This window comes from Ambystoma mexicanum, chromosome 11 (genome assembly GCF_040938575.1).
Source record: "Ambystoma mexicanum isolate Mex_15411 chromosome 11, UKY_AmexF1_1, whole genome shotgun sequence".
NCBI classification, from domain to species: domain Eukaryota; kingdom Metazoa; phylum Chordata; class Amphibia; order Caudata; family Ambystomatidae; genus Ambystoma; species Ambystoma mexicanum.
The window spans coordinates 262,598,761-262,622,186 of NC_090934.1; the positions used below are offsets into that span (position 1 = coordinate 262,598,761).

At 49.3% G+C, this 23,426-nt stretch overlaps 1 protein-coding gene across 11 annotated transcripts in view; it reads left to right on the plus strand.

The window, feature by feature from the left end:
- Positions 1-23,426, plus strand: part of EPB41 (erythrocyte membrane protein band 4.1) — a 2,030,480-nt gene that overhangs the window by 1,383,333 nt on the left and 623,721 nt on the right. For all 11 annotated transcript variants that reach the window (XM_069622988.1, XM_069622989.1, XM_069622987.1 and 8 more), the window contains one exon: positions 10,143-10,351. In XM_069622988.1, the coding sequence (XP_069479089.1) occupies positions 10,143-10,351 (209 nt within the window). The remainder of the gene's footprint in view (positions 1-10,142; positions 10,352-23,426) is intronic.

Consider the following 23,426-nt stretch of genomic DNA (forward strand, 5'->3'; position numbering starts at 1 on the left):
CATTGACCCATGTGAAATTATTCATTATCGCATTGTCCCATGTCCCATTATGCTAGCTGGCAGTCTCCCATCATTTACCAAGGACGACTTGGCACAAGTATCAGACTGCCTATAGACTAGTAATCCCCATGATGTAGAATTGTTAAAGTGTGGCAGTGGTACACATCACCCTTAACCAGGCGCGATATTACCCGCCTAAAGCACTACCCACTGTCCAAGGAGGCAGGTGAGAGAATATTTGACACCATCACAGCTCTATTACATTACAGCATTGATATGCCCTCAGAGTCACCATGCAACACAGCCACATACCCGGTCAAGAAATCAAAGGGGTCCAGTTTGAGGATGATTCAGGATTTACGCCCCTTAAACAATATAGTACAGGATAACTTCCTGGTTTCCCGAACCCTGCAACCATTCTTTGTAACATACTTACCACAGTGACCCACTTCACTGTCATCGATTTAAAGAACACATTTTTCTCCAGCCCATTGCTCCCTGGTTCTCAACACCTCACTGCATTTACCTATTGCGGGAGGGGATACCACCACACTAAGCTCCCACTATGGGTACTTTGGTCCCCCAGCATTTTTAACCGGGTACTCCACGTTGACCTAGGGAACATACAGGTACCTAGTATCATAATCCAATATGTTGACAATTTTTTGGTATGAAGTGCAAATGAACAGCAGTGCAGAGAGGACTCAATCACATTGTTTAATTTGTTAGCAGACAAAGCGTACAAGGTGGACCGGGCCAAACTGCAGCAGACAAATATCGCCTCTATGCTAAGACATAGATGTTCTTTGCTTCCCTTTGACTGCCAGGCATCAGGGCTGCAGCCAATGCCAAGTGGTTGCAGATAGTGCGGTAGGAAATGACCCAGTTGGTCAACGATACAGAGCAGGGTTTAAATGCAATAGAAGGTATGCTGAAAGCAATACGGCTGATGACACTACAAAATAGCTATGTTCTGGACATGTTGACGGGCATGGAAGGGGGTGTGTGCAAGAAGATAGGGTTGTTACATAATACTGGCCCTCTACAACTTGAAGACTGGCATGGAAACCTAGGCAGGAGTGGAAGAGGAGCACTGGTTTGACATCATGTTCTCCTGGGCCCCAACCTAGCTAGGAATAGCAGTGAAGATATTGGTTTCTATTGTGGTGTTCCTGGTGCTAATATTCTTCCTGTGCCACATGGTTTTCCGATGTTGTACCAAGACTCTCCCAAACAGTGCCATGAATATGGTTTCAATAAGGGCAGGTGGAGCTCCTCCTAGCACAAATCACCAGTATACACAACCAGATGATCCAAACAAACCATGCATGGTGAGAGTTGACCACCCCATAGATGTTCCAGGAACAATAACTTTGCCGTTCTGGACCCAGAAAACTATGTAGAGTGCTGCGTCGACTTAGCTTGGGATAGGGATTCTCTTTACCATACCTGTACACCAGAGAAATATGCCCAAGATGGGGGAGGTTTACGTAAAGTGTGTAGAGTATGGGTGCCCAAAGATGATGTTCACAGATGAAGGGAAGCAGCTAAGGTTGTTAATGGATGATTAACTAAAGAGGGGATGTTGGAATGCACGTACAGCTCCAATGCCCTCCCAAACGATTCAGGCTTAGAAACATCTATTAGCACATGAGAAAGTGAAGGTGCTCGACTGTAGAGGACTGGGGAGCGCAAATGAGAACAACAAACGTGTCTGGTTTATAGTAGTCATATAATCATAGGTAGGCCCAAGTATTGGGTATGGGTGACAATGAGTAACAGTAGCGTAATATGTGTAATGATGATGATGTAGACAGAGGGGCCCGGGTTTGGGAAGCACTGAAGCCATATTGGAAGTGAGGCGTAGCATATTGTATTCCCTGTTGGAGGTGAAGCAGTGCAGCATAATGAAGAGCTTGTATCGTTCACCACTTCCCAAGCCCCAGTAGAGAAGCTGAGAATAATGGCATTTATGATGACCAGATAATGGTTTTAATTATATCCAGCTGTAGGCCAGTGGAACTAGAACAGAATGTGAATGGCAGAAAAAAGCTAGGGGTGCACCCGTCCCGAAGGACAAACCCATGGGAGCCAGGTTAGAGGTGTCAAGCTGCCAAAATGCTTGGTCTAGATTTAGGGCACTAGCGCCCCCCTGGATAATGGCCATTTTATTTGAATTGTCTGATGTTAGGGAGAATTCTCTCTTTAGGCTGTATTTCCTAACCTAGTGAGTCCCCCAGCAGCTTTGCTGGATTTCTGGAGTTTGTTTTTTTCTCCTGCCAAGAGTGAGACTCTTTTTCTCCCACTCTTGGACATGATTTATGGTGTTCCTTTGACTGTTATTGTGTTTTATGGGCTATGGGGTCCTTTACTCCATAGGGTCTCATGTGTTTTTCCTATGTGTGTTACACAGCACCCTCCGTGCAGTAACACAGGGGTGTCATAGTGACACCCCACCATAGACTCCATACCCTGGGACTGACTACTATAAAGTCACCATTGGCTTTACTAGTCCCAAATTATGAACAGAAGCCAGTACAAACCATCATATTGTGGAAGTACTGGTCGGGGCAATTCAATTGCCCTGGGGTCTGTTAGTCGAGGGGGCACGTCTCCGTCCCCCCTGATCGAGTTTTGGCTGGTGGCAGTGGATACTACTTTTGATATTCGACCGCGAATATATCCCTATGGGATTTTCCCATTGTTCGAGGCTACCAACTTTAATTATTTAATTCTCATAGCCTCGAACCTACCGCTGGTTTATTTATTTAATATTAATTCTCCGGTTGGTATTTTTTGCCAGGACTCGATTCTAAAATGGCGTTTGTGTTCTCTTCTGTGACTCCAACCCAAGTCGATCCCTTTGTTCCACTTTTTGGCGGGCTTCTCCACAGAAGCCTCCAAAAGTGGTGCCACTCTGTCTGGGTACCACGAGGGGTGTGGGAGGGGGTTTAGGCACCCTGGACTGAGTTACCTTGGTAACTCAAGTCGCACTCTTGTGTGATTGGCCGGCTCACCACTTAGCATGTTTGATTGACAGCTAGGCTGGGTGAATGGGGGTATGCTGCATAAAAGCAGGGCTTTGGGGACTGGAACTTCAGAAGTCGCCACAGGACCTGAGAATCCGACGAGGGAGAAGCTGAGCCGACCTACCACGACGACACCACCGGTGGAGCCCTGCGGAACCAACTCACCACTTCCCGACGACAGAGAAGATCTCCCGGCTGGAGGGGCTTCTTCCCCTGACTGGTGGGCACAACCAGTTTACCTTCTTCTGGAGCACGAATAAAAGGACCGCTCCTTTTACCTGAGAACTCTGCGGCTGGTTTCTTCCCTGGCAGTGCAACAGACTCCTGTCTTCCCCCCCGACGAGATCCTCTCTTCCCCCGGACGAAGCACTGACTTGCATCTGCTGCCAGGAACAACTGCCCCCGCTGGAGTATTCTCACCACTTTAAGGTACCCTTTCTAAAGATTCCTACAAGGTAATAATAATCCCTTAACCTTCTGGACTGGGCTGGCCGCCTTGACCTTCTAAATGGTCCCTTTCTTTTGGTCCAACACTTTTTTGAACCTTTGCAAGACTCTTGTGCACTTCAACCGTGTGACCTTGGACACATTTCATTCTGATCCTCTTAAAGTGGATCCGGCCTTTCCCTCTTGTGTTGTTCTTATGAAAGTGTTGGGATCTGTTTCATATTATACTCTGCTTTTCTCTTCCTTTTAAAACGAATTATTAGAGTGCCATCTGCGTTAAGCGCTCACCGCTGTCTGAAAATAAGTGGGGCTTTACTTAAGACTTGCCTAAAATTCTTCTAAGGGAGTGTATATCTTTTAGTGACCGTGTTTTTGAATTGCTTACTATTAGTGCCTGTGTGTTTTTCTAGATGTGGTTTTAAATAAATAATGATATCTCTTTTACACCAAGCTCTGGTCAGTGTTTACTTGTTCTACTGACCTATTGTGAATACTCTGTATACTGCCTAACTCTTCTTGAGGGAAGTCTGACTGTTCAGCTACAGCTACCAAGTGAATCTGTGGTACAGACTGCTACCAAGTGGGTTTACTGCCAAACACCTGTAGTCTTAAATCTTTTGCAGTGATCTCAGAGGGAACTGCAATGCCTAGATAAGAAAGAGAGAGAGAATGAGTGATACGAGGAGGTGATGTCTCTTATCAAGAACAGCACACAATTATTTCAAAGGCCCAATATGACCTCTGAGTTGTTAACTGAACTCATGCTAACAACTAGGTGCATACCATGTGACTAGGCCGATGGGGGGTGGGGGTAACATTCCAGGCAAACTCATCAATCCAGTAGCCGGAACCAAGGTGATGGAGTAGGGGGGTGCCAGAGCTCCCTGTCAGTTTGGTTCTACGGGACCTTCTGTCGCATTTTTGCTTTTTGCATACAAAATAAATCTTGTTTTCCTTGCAAAGAGGCGCACAGAGGCCTTTTTCCTTACATGAGTGTTTTTATTGTCTTTAGGTCTTGCTTTACATATACTTGCTCATAAAATGTGAAGCGATAACAAATCATGTGCTGCATATGGGATACCTAATTAACACATGTTCTCCAGCATGAGTCTTTTTTTTTTTTAAACGTGTTTATTTTAAACTGGCAGGTTATGGCAATACAAAGCTTAATCACCCGCGACGTGTAGCGTACAGTAATCCCATTTGACGCTCCACCCACCCCACCCCTCGGGCTCAAGTTCCTTCTTCACCTCCCTGTAGGGGGTCTCCATCCCGAATAGTTCTTCTGGCCAGTTGGGGCTTGAAAGTCAGGGCTGGGAACCTTTGGTCAAACTCCAATACCGGACCCCAGATGTTGCGAAAGCGATGCAAGGTGCCTGATCCCGCAGCCGTTACCTTCTCGGCGATCAGGATGTCCCAGACCTTTATCCACCAGAAAGGCATGAGAGGGCCTTCCTTCGTTTTCCAGGTGCGGGCTATCACGTTCCTACCAGCAAGTAGGCATTGTGACAATAGTTTCCTTCCGCAGGGTTCCCACTGATCAGGGTTCCTCGGATTCAGGTTCTGGCAGGCCTGAGGCCTCCAAGGCTACCGGCTCCCAAGCCGGAGGGCCTGGGGGCTCTTCCAGGCAGTCCGAGGACAGGCCTGAGGTCTTCCAGGCTACCGGCTCTCAAGCTGAGGGGCTCATGGGCCCTACCAGACTGTCCTCGGAAGGACGATCAGGCTCCTCTTCTTCTACCCTAGGGGGTATGGGTTCAAGTGCCTCCTCCAAGAGTCTGTCCTCGGCTAGATCCGGCATGGCTACCGGAACAAGTGCTGAGGGCTCCCAGCCGAGGCCGTGAATAAGGTTGTTAAGACTACCGGCCGTTCGACTGAGGGCTCAGTGCCTCCCAGAGGGATCTCAGAGGTTGACACTTCTGCTTTGGGTGCAAGACCCAAGTTGTATCCTCTTGTTTATGAGGCCTCTCCTGGCTCAGGGTCTTCACGCCCTCCCCCCCAGAGCGCGGCGCAAGACTTCAAAATTGCAGGGCCTGCCAGGCAGGTGGTCATCTTGGATCCAGCTCAATGCCCACCAGTGCTCTCGCTCATCGAATGGGCTTTGCAGGATGATCCCGGTCCCCTTTGCTCTGGAAGCGGCAGCAAATCTTATGGTGCAGGGTTTTGGTCCCCTCAGGGCTACATCTACCCATCATAGCTGCTCGGCTACATGCGCCAGGCGCCTCAGTGCTTTGACCAGCAGCAGAGGCCCATCACCTCGGTGGATGGGCACCTGTTGATCGATCAGACAGCTTGCAAGGACCCATTTTACGAGCGCTTCCTCCTCCTCATGCTTTCCCCTCAAATGAAGGGACGCCATGAAGGACATTGTAACGGTGTCATCCCGCAGGTGGCGCCTCCTTGGCCCCCTTCTCTGGGTAATCCTCCTGTTCCACCCACGCTCCCGGTGCAGGCCCCACCTTTGGATCAGGCCCCACCTGTTCTTCTGACCTCCCCCTCCTGCCTCCCCCACCTCCTCCTGTACCACCAATGCCTTCCCCACAACAGCCGTTGGACCTGTCTGCGACTCCAGACCTGGGGCACGAGGGCTCTGTCGGTACCTGTGTCACAGGGCCGGTTTTCCCTCTGTCTGTAAAAAAGGGGGGCGGGAGAACGATGGTGACGATGACTCCCAGGACGATGAACCCTCGGCATCCATTAAGGCCTTTCATGACAGCCTTCAGGGTCTGGTGGAGTTTTGGGGGGGGGGTCACTCTTCCTGGTGAAGCCCCCCAGGAGTTGGGTGAACTAGCAGAGGTCTTGGGCAAACGCACCACGATCCGTTCTGGCATCCCGCTACAGAAGGATGTCCTGCAAGGGGTGCGGAAGGTCTGGGAGAAGCCCGGGGTCAATGCCCAGATGAACAAGAATTTGGATGGCAGGTTTAGTCTGACAGATGGGGAGCCAATCCTCGTGGCCTCCCACCCGCAGCCCCATTCCTCTGTTGTGGCTGCGGCCTTCATGTATTCTAAATCATCTCTTCTTCCGTGGGAGCCGCCTACAGTTGCCTCTCCAAGGAGGACAAGGTCCTCGAGTCCTTGGGAAAGCGATGTTACTCCATCTCAGGGCTGCATCTGCAACAGGCCAACACGACTGCCCTCTTGGCTGCGGCTAACCAGAAGCTGTGGTGGCAGCTCAGGGAATTTCTGCCTGACCTCCTTCGGACAAGCAAGCCTCCTTCAAGGTCGGTCTGGCGGATGCCCTGACCATTGTGCAGGACCTCATGGAATCTTCGGTCGCCCACATCGATACAGCCAGCAGAGGGCTGTGCCTGGCAGTCGAGATGAGAAGGACGGTGTAAAGGAGCGAATCCTGGATCTGCCCTTTGAGAGCGTGGACATGTTTCATTTGTCCACTGATGACAAATTAACAAAGAAAACCTCCATGTTAGGCAGAATCCTGTGCAGTTCCCTTGGGGAACACTGCAAAAAGATTAAGACTACAGGAGCAGCAGTAAACCCAATTGGTAGCAGTCTGCACCACCCAGATTTACCTGGTAGCTGTGGCTGAGCAGTCAGACTTCTCTCAAGAAGAGTTAGGCAGTATACAGAGCATACACAATAGGCCCAAAAATACAGTAGAACAAGCAAACACTGACTAGAGCTTTGGTATGAAAAGTATATAATTATTTATTTAACACACTTTATGGAAATACACTGGCACTAATATATCAAGCAAGTTCCAACACAGTCACTATAAGTATATACACCTCCCTAGTTAATTATTCGACAAGTCTAGGTTAAGACACCACTTATTAACAAAGCAGAGGTGAGCGCGTAACCTTAGATGGCACTCCAATAATTCGTTAAAAAGGGAGAGAAAAGGCAGAGCATGGAAATAACACAGTACTGACACTTTTAAGAACCCCCAGCAAGGCAGGAAAGGCAGGGTCTACTGTAGAGCAAAAGTTCATAGGCCAGGCCCACTCTTAGAGAGAGCAAGGCTGAATGTGCCCAAGATCACACAGTGGAAATGCACTCAAAGTCTTTGCAGAAAATGTCAAAAGAGGTTGGATCAGTTCAGAAAGATAAAGTTAGAGGTTTGGAGGCCAACCCAGTTGGAAAATCAAGGATTTACGGGACACCTTGGACAGGCAGTTGCAAGGGAGGCCAGGCGGGACACAGTACCTTAAATGGTGAGAACATTCCAACGGGGGCAGTTGTTCCTGGCAGCGGGTGCAAGTCGTGGCTTCGACAAGAGGAAGAGATGATCTCGACGAGGAAGAAAGCTGGAAGTCGTTGCACTGCCAGGGATGAAACCAGCCGCGGAGTTCCCGATTAAAAGGTACGACCCTTTTATTCGCGGTCAGTGGTGAAGCGTGGCTATCCGGCCGCCGGGGTGCTTGGCACGGGCGAATCGACCACGAGACTTCCTGGAAGGCGAAAAAGGCAAACTGGTTTGTCCCACCAGCTCAAAGGGAAGAAGACTCTCCTGGAAGAAGATCTTCTCTGTCATTGGGGAAGTGGTGAGTTCTTTACAGTTCTTGACCAACTCAACCATCTCAGCATTGCGGTTCCAGCACATTCTGGGCCTGATGGCCTCCTGCGGGCTCACTGTACAGCACGTCCGCCTCAAGATGAGGCACCTCCAGCACCAACCTTGTGGCCAATTGAGATCAGAAGACGGGGTATCAGTTGGACAGGATCCCAATGCCACCGCTGATAGAGGACAATGTCTCAGTGGGAACCCCCTTCAACCGACCGGAGCCTATTCTGGTGGGACAACTGACTCCTTTTTTGGGCTGGGGGCTACGTTTGAGGGCTATCTGATTCATGGATCATGGTCCAGGACGGACCCTCGCCTGCATTTCAATCTTTTCGAGCTCAGAGCAGTGGACCTGGCCCTCTGGGTATTTTTGCCCCTCATCAGGAGCAAGTCGCTTCTGGTCAAGACTGACAATTCTACTACAATGTTTTACCTGACCATGCAGGGTGGCAACCATTCGCCTTCATCTGCATGGAGGCAGTTTGGATCTGGGAATTGGCCCTGTTGGAGGGGATTTGGATCTCGCCTGTCCACCTCCCTGGGGACAGCAGAGCTGAAGCGAAACAGCTGAGTCGCATAGGGTCCAGCACCTATGAGTGGCAGTTGCACAACGACTACTTGTTGCCCATGTTCCAGCGTTGGGGGTTCGCAGACTTGGATTTGTTTGCATCCCGTCGGAATGCCAAGTGCCCCCAGTTTGCTTCGTGGGCAGGTTTGGGCTTGGGGTCGCTGGGAGATGCCTTCCAGGTTTGTTGGCACGGTCGCAGGTGCTGTGCGTTTCCGCCCACCCCTCTGCTCCAACGAATTCTAGAAGTTCTGGGCCTCCGTGGGTAGCACTCTCATCCTGGTTGCCCCCAGTGGCCTTCGAGACCCTGGTTTTCGGATCTGCCGCAGTTGTGCTCCCAGTTTCCCGTCCATATTCTGACCACCAGCAGGGGCTTCCTGATGCAGCAGGGCATGGCAGTGGAACATCCAGACCCGGCCAAACTGGTGGCATGGTTCCTGATCAGCTGATGCTTCAGCAAGCTCAATTTTCAGATGACAACTGGGACATCATTCAGCGGGCCAGGAGGCCCTTGACTCGGTCCCAGTATAAGAGCATGTGTTTTCAGCAGCCAACCTGGTGGTTAAGTCCCACCTTAAAGGGTTGTGTAGGATTTTTCCTCCAGTGCATAGACCTCATCCGGTCTGGGACCTCAATGTGGTTCAAGCCCTACACCACATTTCACGGCGACAAGGTAATCTTGCGCACTCACCCACATTTCTTGCCCAAGGTGATCTCTCCATTTCTTCTGATTCAGGAGATCTGCCTGCCGGTGTTGTTCCCGAACCCACAGTCAGAGGTAGAGAGGGCCCTGCATTCCCTAGTCCATAGTCCCCTTTCCTCCATACGTCCCAGCCACCTTCCCCTGCTAGTATGCCAGGGGCTAAATTGTAATAAGAGTAGCCAGGTATGTAAGCGTCCGATGTGTTCAAAGGAGACTGAGGTGAGGCGCTCGAGGGCGGGGCCTTGGCAGGACATTCCACGCCCAAAGCAGTGACTGGGCGCTTTATACTAAATTTAAAGGGGAAGTTCAATTTCTTGCTGCCAATGGTTCTGGTATGTCCCCATTTTGGGGGACGCTGACAAGTATACAGGAAAGGGTTCTATGGACTACAAGTACTCTAGTCACAACGGTGAGTAACTTTAATTTTTGGGAAAACCACCAATGGGAAAACCACCAATGGGCATTTTGTTTTTCTCCAGTTTCAAAATATTTCTATTTTTTCTAAGGATACCACACTTTACAGAGATTCCAACTTGTAAACAATACAATCTGCATTACTCGACATATGCTGGTCTCTGTTTTGAAGGAATCCTAATAAAATGGTATTCTTGGCAGTGATGATGATTTTAAATGCACTGTATTGATGACCTATGGTTTTATCAAAAATTACTTCATATCTAAATTACAATGCGGTTTTTATGCAGTGCACATGCTTATATTAACTGCTTTCCAGCAAAGAAAGGAAACTTCACCTACTAAATGCATAATCGCTTGGCCTAGCAATAACAGGACTTGAAGTGGTGCTGTGTTTTGTGACGTAACACTTGCAGGCAATTCAAAAAATATAATTCTAATTCTCTGTGTATCCTCCTTTCAGCTGCTGTGGTTGTAACACCTGCACGTAGTCTCCGACCAATCTCTGCCCCAGCCATTTCCCAGAGACATGTAATAGATCCAAGCCGCTCCACGTCCACAGAGGCCAATGAAGTCCCAGTGTCCAGACGGGTTAAAGAAAATGTGGAAGTAGAGGTGAAGCAAGATGAGAAGCCATCTGAAAGAACCAACCCTGAATTACTAAATGTGAAGGTATTGCATCCCTCTTTTTGTGTGGACGTTCTACTTGGTGTGAGGTCTGTAGTGTATCAGTATGCTTTAATGCAGGAAGAGTAATGGCTGGCCTTCTCTGGACAAAAGTCAAAACACCTAACCACACTCAAAATGGAGCAATGGGCCAACTGACCGCACTTTACTTTTACTGTGGGCTTTTTTTATGGGGGGGCATGCTCACCATACACCTGTTTACTCATGTTATAAGTGTAACAAATAATGCAAAAAAGGGGCATTGCAAAGATTGTGCCTGGAACTAAATGTTCTTTGGAATGTTAATATTCCAATAATTGAAAATTAAAACTGACAATGGATTAGAGGTCTGAGGAGGAGCAGAAAAATGTGAAACTGTGACTTTGACGGGAGCTATCCGAGCGGGATATCGGATGACACTGCTAGATATACAGCATTCCTATTTGCGCATTCTATATGCAGACACTTCTCAATTATGAAGCAGCAGGACTACATATTCAGTTCTAGTCTCTTTTCTGGTGTATACTGACTTCTTAGCATGATTATGAAATCGTGGACAATGTTTGCAGCTTGACGTAGGACAGCGTGCAGGTTTACCATGACAGAACTGGTTTAACCTGGATAAAGTTCTCATTTTCCAACACAGTTTATGACTAAACTTCCTAATTTAGGAGTTTTGGACTATTCAAGAAATTCAATTTCCATGGCAATTGGAGGATGAGGTTTATAGAGAAGCTGACAGCCACCAGGGTGCCATATATCTGCCATCTTGAAATGGAGCAGGATGTAAAAGCTAATCTTCAGCAAATTTCAGGGATCACATTTCACATGTTTTATGTAAACCATTCCTCTGCCCCAATCTCCTGAACCACTAAACATTCAATTCTATGAAATTCCTTTGCTCTTGTTCATACAAAGTGACAATGGCATATGGTGGTGTTAATATTTGGATCTAATTTCCTCCAGCATTATACTGGTGAGTAGGGTAAGCTCATAATTTGATTTTTACAATGGTTACTCAGATGACAATGGTCTAATTAATCAAAATGGCAAATATGTTATTTATGATAGATTGCATTTTCCTGCAGATTCCTTATTTGATAGATATCCCATCCAGTGTGAGCTCCACGTCGGCGCCGGCTAAGCCGCTTTGAGCTCTCCCGGTTGGAGGGAGGGAGGGTCTCCGAGCCCTGGGACGGGTGGAAGAAGATAACCTGCAACACTTGGGCCTTGCAGCTGGTCGGATATGGATATTGCTTACCCCTTCCTGAAAATACCAATGGACAGGCCGTCACCCACTCTCCAGCTACTAGAGCTACTGGAGCAGGAGCTCTAGGAAGAATTGAGAGCCCTGCTTTTACTTAGCTGAAGGAGTGGGCGGGGTGAACCCTAGAATGATTCCCTATGGAAATTTGTGATGAAAATACACGTCCTTAGCGCAGTATGAGTTAAAGGGTGCAGTGGAGGAGATACCACCTGAAGAGAGATGGTCGGGCTGGTATTCTTGCTCTTTCTTGGTACCCAAGAAAGGGAGAGGACTCTGTCCCATCCTGGACCTCAGGGCCTTGAACAAGTTCCTGAGGAAGGATGGTGACTTTGAGTGAAATTCTCTAGGCTCTACAACGCTAGGACCCATTGGTGTTGCTGGACCTTCAGGACACCTATTTACATGTGCCGTTCCATCGAAAGCACTAGTGGTTCCTGAGGTTTGTTATTAGGGACACTCACTATCAGTTCAGAGTGTTCCCCTTTGGCCTAACGTCTGCGCTTAGGGTCTTCGCCATGCTGATGCCAGTGGTGGCGGCTCACCTCAGGAGATCCGGCGTCCATGTGTTTCCTTACCTAGATGACTGGCTAATCCCTGAATTTCCCAATGAGCAGTCATGGACACCCGGGCAGGGAAGACTTCTCCCCACCCCTGGGGAAAGAGTTACCAGTATCGGCCAGATGGTCACACTTTTTCAAAACCACGATAGGCTTCCAGCGACTTCCTTCCTCTGCCTTTTGGGCCTCATTGCCTAGTGCACTTTTCTGGTGACAGAGGCCAGGCTGGCAATGCAGTCCCTTCAACGGCTTTTGAGGGATCAATAGTCCCAGTACTTCGATACTTTGAGGGCGTCCTTCATGTTGTCGAAGTCAGTGGCCAACAAACTGTCTTGGTGTGCCAGCAGGGAGAGCATGATGGTGGGGGCACCCTTTTGGGTACCGTGGCCTGAAGCACAGATGGTCACGGATGCATCCCTGAAGGGCTGGGGCACTCATTGAGGGGATCTGCAAGTGAAAGGCCTTCGCTTTCCAGTGGAGCGCCGTTGACATATCAACAGGCTGGATATGTGAGCAATCTGGCTAGCACTGATGGCTTTCGTGCCATCCCTCATGGGAAAGAATGTCCTGATTCTGACAGACAACATGCATGCATTACCCCAACAGGCAAGGGTGTGTGCAGTCTCTGCCCCTGTGCATGGATGCAATGCACCTATGGCTCTGGAGATCAGGATCTCGGCTTCTGCAGCCCATCTGAAAGGAACAGAGAACTGGTTGGCGGACCCTCTGAGCAGATAGAATACAGTCTCCCAAGAGTGGGAGGAGTGCCCGGAGGTTCTTGCAGCAATCTTCACCTTTTGGGGAACCCCAGGGGTAGATCTGTTTGCCACGAGGGCCAACACAAAGTGCAAGCAGTTCTGCTTGAGGGAATTCCCTGTGAGGTGGGGCACTGGGAGAGTTATATCTGCTAGAGTGGGCCTTCGACCTCCATTGCATGTTTCCCCGATTCCAGACTCGGTGAGGAGAACGTGGTACCCAGACCTTCTGAAAAGGGATGTTTGCTCACCTCGCCGGCTTCCTCTGAGTCTGGACCTCCTATCCCAGTTCTAACGTTGGGTGCTCCATCCCAATCCAGAGTCTTCAATCTGCATCCGTGGCTGTTGAGAGACTGATATATGATGACGGGGATTTCTCAAAAGAGGTGCTTGAGGTGTTACTGGCTGCACATGGTCTTTCCAGTAGGTCCCTTTACACGTATAGGTGGAGAAGGTTTGAGGCATGGTGAACCCCATCTCGGGTCCATCTACCACGATGATGGAATTTCTTCTTTACTTGACTGCATCAGGCCTACAGATGGGCACTATCAAAGGCTATTTGTCCTTGTTTATGGGGTCACTGGATCAAGGTTCTTTCTTTTTGATCCAGATTATGGCCCAATATCTGAAAGGCCTTGTAAACAAGTTTCTGCCAGCGCCCTTTGTGGTTCCAGCCTGGGAGCTGAATTTGGTTCTTACCTTTTTGATGGCGGCTTAGTTTCAGCCCATGCATTCCACGTCTGTCAGGTTGCTTACCCTTGAAACGATCTTGGTGGCCATTATGTCGGCGAGAAGTGTAACCGAGCTGCAGGCTCTTTCCTGCAAACTGCCATTTTTGCAATCTTTCAAGGAAAAAGGCTGTCCAAACTACTTGCCTAAGGTGGTGTTGGCATTTGACATCACACAGCATGTAATTACCACCACCTCACCCTTCCAAAGAAGGCTTATTTCAGGCGAGAGGACCAGTTATTCATTGCCTTCTCGTAGACGAGGAAAGGACTGGCAGAGACGAAACAGACGATTCTTCGGTGTATAGTCCTCTGCATTGCCGGATGCTATAAAAAGGCAAGGAAGGAGCTGCCTTCGGGCATCAGTGCATACTCCATTGGGGGCATGGTGTTAGGGAGAATTCTCAGAAATGTGCTAATTCCTCTCTACCTTAGAGACCCCCAGCACCTTTGCTGGATTTTGAGGACTTACAGTTTTTACCTGGCGAGAGTGAGACCCTTTTCCCACTCTCTCATGTACTTTTTCTATGATATGAACACTTTGTTTCTTTTGGTTGTGGAGTCTGACAAACTCCATAGGCATCATCATTTTACATTGTGACAAACAGTACCTTCAGTGCAGTGGCACAGGGAAATCTTTCAGATTTCCCAAATGTTTAAATACCTTTCTGTTGGAAAACTACTGTTTCCAAGAGCAGTAAAGTGAAATTGACTTTACTTACCTTTGTAACTTTCTAGACCCAGCCCACACTATCTTACAATAGGGTGCTGGAGGGGTTACTTAGTATCCCCTTTGTCTAGTTTCTCATGTAGCATTTTTATGTTACCCTTTCCTCGATAAATGGCTGGTGGCAGTGGTTTACTTTTAACTACCCTGGTGTGCTTTTACTGCGGGCTACATTCGCAGCTACGGTAAAGCACGCAAGGGTGCCATTTTTGTCAAAATGGCCCTGGTCGTCTTTTTTCACCATTTCTTTGTGGAAAGGTCCTTCTTGAGATTTACTCTGCACGGGATTCACAAGTGAAGCCCGCCTCTGGCTCCAGTATGTCTGGCGGGGGCAGGAAGTGAGAGAGGTCCCCGAAACTCCCTGTGCTTAATCCCATTGTTTACAGGAATGCACCCAAAGGTGATTGGCCGGCTGGCTGTCCGGCAAGGACAGCCACCCTGCTGTTTGACTGGCAGCTAGGCTGGAATGAATGGGAGAAACCTGCATAAAAGGTGAGGCTTTTTGGCTTGGAAGGCAGTCGACCACTGGACGAAGGAATCCGAAGAAGAACTTGGAAGAGACGCCTGTTGCAACTCCTGGACCATTGGTTTGCCTGGTGAAGTCCTGCTGCTGTACTGAAGCTCCGAATTTGCCTCGACTAGAGAAGCCCTATAAGGACGACTTCTCCCCTTGAGTTGGTGTTACCAATCAACTCCAAAGTAAGCCCGTCTGGACATCCTCTCGAAGCTGGTAGTATTTCCACTGCTGCTGCTGGAACGGAAGAGCCAGGGAGAGGAACACCAGATTGTGTGCGTTGCTTTTTTTTCTCAACTTGAATTTTATTGATTTTAACATTGGAGATGAACATAGAGGTGGACATATATTATGCATTAATAGTTGCATCAGAAGGTTACTCTGTTCCACCTTGACAATGCTTAACAACAACAACTTGTCCCGTTCCAATGGAAAGAAATTTAAGGCCCCGCCCTCCCCCCCCCATACCCCCTCCCAGCTCTTGAGTCTTCTATATTCGTGGCAATGCTGTGATGAATCATAGTGGGCTGTGTGACGTTCCTCTCTGGTCGTCGTTGGATCATGGAGCTTCAGTGGAGACTGACAGGCATGAGTGGTTGGCAGTGGATCATGTTGTGTTCAGCTCCTGACGGCACATATTGGTTGCTAATTTTCTTGTGTCGATTCATCTGTGGCTAGGCCTGTGATGTAATGTTCGATAAAGTCGCACCAGGCTTCTTCATGTCGTGCAGCCTTGTCGTGGAGTATTGCCGTTATTTTCTCCATTGTGTAAATGTTTGTGGCGATCTGTTTCCAGTCCGTTTTATCTGGAAGGCTTGGGGATTTCCATTTTGTAACCAGGGCTGCCCTCGCCGGGAGTAACAGGGGGGACACTAGTCCTTTTACCCTAATCAATTCGTCATCTTCTCCTTCAAGGCCAAAAAGAATCAGGAGAGGGGTTGATTCTCTCTCTATGCCGTCTAGCTGTTTAATCCACCCCTGGATTTCCTGCCAATAGACGCAAACTTTGTGGCATTACCACCACATGTGCCAGTAATCGGCATCCATACCGCATTTTCGCCAGCATCTCGGGCTGGAGGTTTGGAACATTTTGGACAGCCTGTGTGGGTCGTACTGCCATCTGTGGAGTAGTTTTATTGCGTGTAGTTTATATTTGGCTGTGATTGATATTCTGGATGGCGTTTCACAAATTTTGTCCCAAGCCTGCTGATCAAATTCTCTGCCCAAGTCTCTTTCCCATCTTTCTCTGAGACGGTGACTAGGAGTGTCATCTTTAGTGATTAGGGCCCTGTACATCCGCGCTTTTGGTCCTTTGCAGGTGTTGGTCGTGTCTAGGATCGTCTCAAAGGGCGTGAGTTCTCTTTGTGTGGTGGCCTTCCATTCTTTTCTGGATAGCACGCCTTTCAACCGCAAATATAAAAAAATCGGAATCGGGCGAATTTGGAGAGCTTCCTCTAGTTCCGCAATTGAAATAAATTTCCCTTTTCTCCACAGCTGGCCTACTCTCTCAAGGCCGGCATCAAACCAGGTTTGGTATCTGGCGTGTTCTGGGATTTCTTCTCTGATCCCGGGGGACCAGAGATGGCTCAGAGGTGAAGGCCACGTGGTGACCTCAGACATTGCTTTCCCTTTCTTCCATATGTTCCACATTGTTCCCAATATTGGATGATTACGCAGCCTTCTTGTGAGCTTTGGTCTGGGGACCCATAACCATTCTGCTAGGGTTACAGTGGCTAGGATGTTGTTATCTAACTGGACCCATTGGAGATCCTTTCTATCTCGCAGGTGTGGGATCAGGATTCTGAGTTGTGTAGCCTGGTAATAGGGTTCTATGTCCGGAAGACCCACTCCTCCTAGCTCCTTTGGCAGTATTAAGATGTCGTAGGGGATCCTGTTTTTTTTTTCCATTCCACAGGAATTCTAGTATGGCCTTCTTGACTTGTTTGAAGAAGTGTTTGGGGATTGTGATGGGCAAGACCTGAAAAGGGTATAAAAACCGTGGGAGGCTCACCATCTTGATTGTGCTCAGACGTCCCATCCAGGAGATTGTAAGTGGTTGCCATTTCTTTAGATCAGCTTTGAAGGCTTCAAGAAGTGGAGGAAAGTTTGCTTCGTAGAGGTTGTCAAGTTGTCGCGTTAGATTGATCCCTAAGTATCCCAGTGTTGGACCTCCGATGATCAGCCCAAGGCGTTCAAGAGATATTTGCTGTTCTGGGGATGGTTCGTGAAGTGGGAAGAGGATGGATTTGGTTTTGTTGATTTTGAATCCTGAGAGTGCGCTGTATTCTTCTGGCTCGCTCGTGGGATTGAGGACGTTGGGTTTAAGACATGGAGCAGGATGTCATCTGCGTACAAGCCCAGCTTATATTCTCTGCCGTTTACCTGCATCCCTTCCACGGCGGGATCTGCTCTGCGCGTTATGGCAAGTGGCTCTAAGGAAAGTGCGAAGAGGATTGCCGAGAGGGGGCAGCCTTGTATCATACCCCTACTGAGAGGAAACCAGCAGGAAAATTGGGAGCTCACTGCCACCGATGCTCTTGGGGTCGTATAGACAGCCTTGAACCCACGACGGAGCGTGGGGCCTAAGCCTATCTTCATTAACGTGGCCTCTAGGAAATTCCATTCCACTCTGTCGAACGCCTTCTCGGCATCGATTGAAAATAACGCCGGTGTGTTCAACGATTCTTGGGCCTCATGAATTAGGTGAAGGGCCTTTCAGGTGGAGACTGAGCCATGTCTACATAAGATGAAACTCACTTGGTCGTTGTGGATTATCGCGGGCATGTGTGATTCCAGTCTTGCAGTGAGGATTCGTGTGAAGATTTTAGCATCGATGTTCAGAAGGGATATTGGGCGATAGGAGGCGCACAGTTTTGGGTCCTTACCCTCCTTGGGAATGACTGTTATTACTGCTTCTGAGAGGGATTCGGGTGCCACACCGGATTTGAGGATGTTGTTAAAGAGGTCGACCATGAATGGGAGAAGGACATCTTTGAAGGTCTTATAAAACCCTGCTGTGGAACCATCGTTCCCGGAGGCTTTCCCTGTTGGGAGTCGTTTGATTGCCTCTTGAATTACTTCTCCTGTGATGGGAGCTTCCAGGGTTTGTACTGAGTCGGCAAGGATATTTTGTCCATGTAATCTGTTATCGCCACTGGATGTGGGGCTGCGTGCGACGCATATCATTTTTCGTAGAAGTTGGCAAAGGCTTCAGGGATATTGGGGGACATGGGTCTCGGCAATCCCCTTTGTTTTGAATCGTGGGTACCCACCGTTTTTGGCGTTGACCACAGAGTCGTGCGGCTAGTATGGGCGCCTGCTTTGTTCCAGTGTTCATAATGCTTCTGCTTCAGGCATTGGAGCTTGCGAGCAATGCTACCTGTCTCCATCTGTCGCAGTTCTTCCCTTTTGTCATTGGCCTGCTTAATCTTTTGCATTCTATCTTGGTCCGCAGATTGTGCCATGAGGTCGAGTTGCGTGATTTCGTTCCGGAGCCTACTTTCTATGAGTTGGTGTTTTCTTTTCTTCGCTGCCCCCTCTTTGATGAGTAAACCCCTCCAGGTAGCCTTGCCATCTTCCCATACTACGTTCATGGAAATTTCGCCTGTATTGTTCTGGTCAAAGTATTGGGTGATGTCTTGCTCGAGCTGTTCCCGAAAGATAGGATCTTTGAAGAGAGTCGTTGCATCCACATTTGGAGCTCTTCCGGGGGAGGGCCATCTGATCAATAATGACTGTGACCATGTTGTGGTCCGACCACGTGACAGGAGATATGGTGCCTTGGGACATTGCCGCGGTGAGATCAGAGGGTGGGTATATATAGTCGATTCTGGAGAACGTCGCATGCGGTGCTGAGAAGAAGGTAAAGCCTGTTCGGTTGGGGTTCATATGTCTCTATGCATCAGTGATATTGTAGGCATCCATCATGCCCGCGGCCGGTGCACGATAGGGAGGTTGTAGGAGGATTGCCTGATTGCCTATCCTGATTTGGATCCATCCACTTATTAAGATCGCCGCCTAGTATTACTTCGCCTTCTGCTTTGTTCATGACTTTCGGGATTATTTGTTGTAGGAATCTAGACTGTCCTGTGTTGGGTGCGTACACTGACGCAAGGGTGATGACGGTGCCTTGTATCTTGCCCACCAATACTAGCGCTCTACCACTCACGTCCATCCAGGACTTTAGTAGTTCAAATCGGATCGTTTTATTGACCAAGATGCCAACTCACGCTTTCTTCAGTGGGCCGGAGCCCCAGTGTTCCGAGCCTAGCTTGGTGTATAGGACCCTCCTCTTATCTCCTTTGCTGTATTGGGTTTTTTGTAGAAAAAGTATATCTAGTTTCGCCCTCTTGAACTCTCTGGACACCAGTGACCTTTTGGTCGAGGAATTAAGCCCCTTAACATTCAGCGTGCCAATTTTGAGTATGCCATGCCTGTCCCTAGATTCGTCATGACTGTGGATCAGTGCTATGTTCATTGAAGTCGGTCGTCAGGTCGCGCTGCCCATTGCAGGAAATTGCCACGGTGGAAGTAGTGTGATTACGCCTCCCTCCCCTCTTCCCCCCTTTTAAAGGTATTAAACATAATACCCGTAGCCCTCGGTTCTGCCTCTTGACTCATGTCTAATTCAATGAGTGTTTGGATCTTAGTTCAGTGGCATCCGGGTTGGACTGGGTGTTTAAAGCCGGTCTACTATCGGACCACCAGTGAGGGTCGTAACCGCACGACCCCGATTACTATTATTACCATAATAACATTTGAGCTCCCCCGCCCCCTTTCTTTAACACATCAAATTAGTCAACATTATAATGCACAACAACAACTTGCATTGAGGAATGATGTGTAAAATGATACATGCGGTTTCCAGGTTCGTTTTCTGCCAGCTGCTCATCCTTGTGTTCCAGGCTGCAAGCACGCTGCAATTCGGGTCCGGGCGCTGGAGTGTGCGGGATTCCGGGGTAATAAGTCCGCATGCAGCGAAATCAAGCGGAGTAACTCTGAAATTTGGAACTTGAGTAGGCGGTATCATTTGTTACTGTCTGGCGTGTCGTTGGGTCGCCAATATTTTCTGGATCCCTTGAATCTTTTTCTTCCTGGGCCCTGGAGTTCCGGAATTCCAAAAAATCATAAGTTATTTCTTCTTTCTCTGTTTTTCAAATCGTCTATCTTAAGGCAAATTTCATCCTCCCTCTTCTCCACGTTGCGTATCCTGGGTTCCATTTGGGCTTCCAGTGTGTTGGGCTTCCAGTGTGTCTATCGAGGCTTGATTGTTTTCGACACCCTCCAATCTCTCCTCGATGTTGTCCACTCTCTGAGTCATTTTAACTATTTTGCCACCGAGGTTAGCCATCATGTTTCAGATTTCACTTAGGAGGGCCGCGATATCCCCCTTGGTGGCCGCCGCTCCCGTTTCAGGGGCATCTAGCGACATTTTGGTTCCTGGCTCTGGATCTGCAGTTGGTGGGGTAAATGCGTATCTAGTCAATTTGCTTTTAATGTTCATATGGCGCTTGTGTACGAGGCGGCACACGCCCCTGGAAATGGGGCCCTACCCTCTACACTGTAGTGTTGTGTAAACTCTGAAGCGTGCTGTGAGGTGCTGAGGAGGGCGCCCGGTGGATCAGTGGTCCGAGGATGGGAGAGGCACACGCCCTGTGACCAGGGGCCCTACCCTCTGATTAGGTTGGCTTCTGGTGCTGGTTTCAGGGCGGTGACCCAGGGGCGACAGTGGTGGTGCAGGCCCGTGCGGAGCTACTGGTGGGGGTTGCGTGAGGTCGGTCCCTTAGCAGGGGGCTATGACTCTGGTCAAAGTCCAGGTGCGGACACAGACGGGTATTCCATCTCCCTTCGTCGCTCTCCGGTTTGTCTGCGTGAGTCCTGGTAGGGTGGAGGTCTTGTGATCGCTCAGAGGAGGGCACACGCCCCACGAGTGGGGGCCCAACCCTCTGTGTTGACTTTGGTGCAGGGATGAGCTCTCTGCCCTGAGTGCTGGGGTCTTGGCGGGGGGGGGGGGTTCAATTAAGGCAATGCCGCCCGATGGTATCCCAGGCGCCAGCGACATGTCCAGAAACGTCAGTTACGGTGATTTTAGTTGGGAAGCTAAGTTCGCAACCCGCCTAGCTAATGAGAAGGGTTCTTTTGGCACTGTTCTCCTATAACAGTGTCTAGAGGAGGTTATACCTCTGTAGGGGGGTGCTTGGCACATCCCCTTCAGAGGATTGTGTGCTCAACCCCTGTGATTGGAGGGGGAGCGTTGCGCCAGGTGGGCTGTCGGGGACTTATAGTTGGTGGCAGTGTAGGAGTCATGGGACTCTGTAGTGCTTGGAGGCGGGCCTGGAGTCTTGTTTTGCAGGATCCGGAGACCGCAATAGGGCCTGTGTCTGCTGTCTCGTGGTGGAGTATCCACCTTCTAGGCCTCAAAGCTGCGGTTATATGGCACAGGGCCCTTCTGGAGCAGGGGGAGGGCAAGGGTCAGACTATCTGCGCTGGCGCGTTCAGGCATAATACTGGTTATGATGGCCGCTGTAGGGTGCCTTCCTAGGCCCGTGCTTCTTCCGCCGTTATTTGGATGGGGCGGGGGAGGGGGAGAATCCCTCCCCCGCAGGTGGAGCAGTGCGGCTCGAGTACCAATTCGGGGCGGGGAGCACCTCAGGGAGACAGGGCACAGGGCCTGTGGGACAGCTCTGTGTGTTTCGGGGTGGGGGGAGGGCACTCACCCGTGTCGCGGCTTCTCCGCATTCGGTGCAGTGTCTGGGGCCGACACCGTGTAGGCATCAACTCGGAGAGGGCGCGCACCACCTCTTGTGCCTGGTGTCCTCTCACTCTGTGAGGGCCGCAGAACAGGCCGGGGGGGCAGCAGTTGCTGGAGGGAACCGCGGCGTGGCTTGTCTCCGCGGGAGGATGGTGGACGGAGTGGCTGTCTCGGGTCTCCGCAGGCCGCGGCCCTCACCAAGGTGCTGCACGAGAGACCGAGAGGGGGAGGCACGGGCCAACTGTCTTTTCTCGTGTTAGGCTGCTCCGTTTTCCTCCGGATTTTCACCCAGTTGATGGGGGTCCAGTTCACACAGCCTGGGCAGGCGTTGTTGGGCGTGTGGGGGGGTCAAAAGTAGGGGCTCTGATCACTTTTGAGGTCCGTGGGTCGGAGCTCACACGGAGTTCCACATCCGTGTGGCCACTCCTGTGCTTTGCATTTAAGTTGTCCAAGAGCTCCAGGGAAGATCCTCCGGACTCCCAGGTAGCAGGACTGACTGAGCCTAAGCCACCTGTGCTGGACCCCAGATGCAAGGATAACCCATCTCGACAGCCAAGAGTCTGTGGTGGTGCCATAGCTCTCAACTCGCACGCTTTTGGCGGGTGTCAACCGCCTCTTAAAGAGCTGACTCACCCGCCAAGCCTACTGCATGCCCATTCATTTCAATGGGCCATCACTGCCAAAAACAACATAGTGTTTTCACCCGACTTTGTGGCACAAATGGTTGAGAGCTATGTGGTGCTATTTGCTCAGACGCAAGGAGCTGAAACTACCAAGTGCTACTGAATAGAAGTTGGTCCTTTTCTGTCGCCGACCGTCCCGTTGTGTTGCAGGAGTCCCCAGAAGTCCTCCCTCTTGTCCCCACGACAGAGGGCCAGTAACAGAAGCCAGCTGGAACCATTTCTTCTAACCAAAGGTACTGTACTTGTTGTAGCAGCCTTACTTGATCTTAGTTGAGACTTGTTTTAGTTGCTTCTGTAGAGTTAGCCCACAAGCCTAATCAGCTTGTGGCCCTACATTGATTTCTTCTTTTCTACAAAGATTTCTAAAACATTGTGCAATACTTTTACCTACCTGTAAGAAGTGCCTCAGCTCACCTAGACTTTTGTCCAAATGACTTTGGCCTGGCCTGGCTCCCTGAATGACTCTTCTTCCCTCTGACTTGGTGTTTGGTCTTCCTCGCAGAAAGGGGTTAACTTACTTTGCATGGGGGGTTGCCAAAAGTACTTACCTGCTTCAGAATATGTGTGATATCTCTTGTGTTCTAGTAACCTTTTTCTTTGACATACTCCTAAGTTTTTCTCTAAATGTAACAGTGATATATTAATGTCCACAGTGTCCTAGCTATTTGTCACCTGAGGGTGTAGGAAGTGTCTGTGTGCCATCCCAAATGGGTATTTGCTGATTTAGAGAAAATAAGAGTGTGTATTTTGGAGTGTATTTGTGTCTTACTATTATATTGCCCCCTCTGAAGAAGGCTTACTCAAACTGACAGTTAAATAAATGAATTGATATTGATATTTTATTACTATTGCGCTCGTACACAAGTGTTTCAGAGCGCGACAAGGCAAGGGAGGGGAACAGGCGAGAACAAAACAGTGATCTTACTAGGCTCAGTGACATTTAGAACGTGCAAGTGCATGGGAGAGGGGAGGGGAAAAGTGCATGAACGGGGGGAGAAGTGGAAAGTGCGAAGCAGAGGAGAAACAGATAAATAACAATAAAAAAATAATAAAGGAAACGAAGAGTGGTAGTGCAGCCAGCAATTTGCAAGTGCTAGGT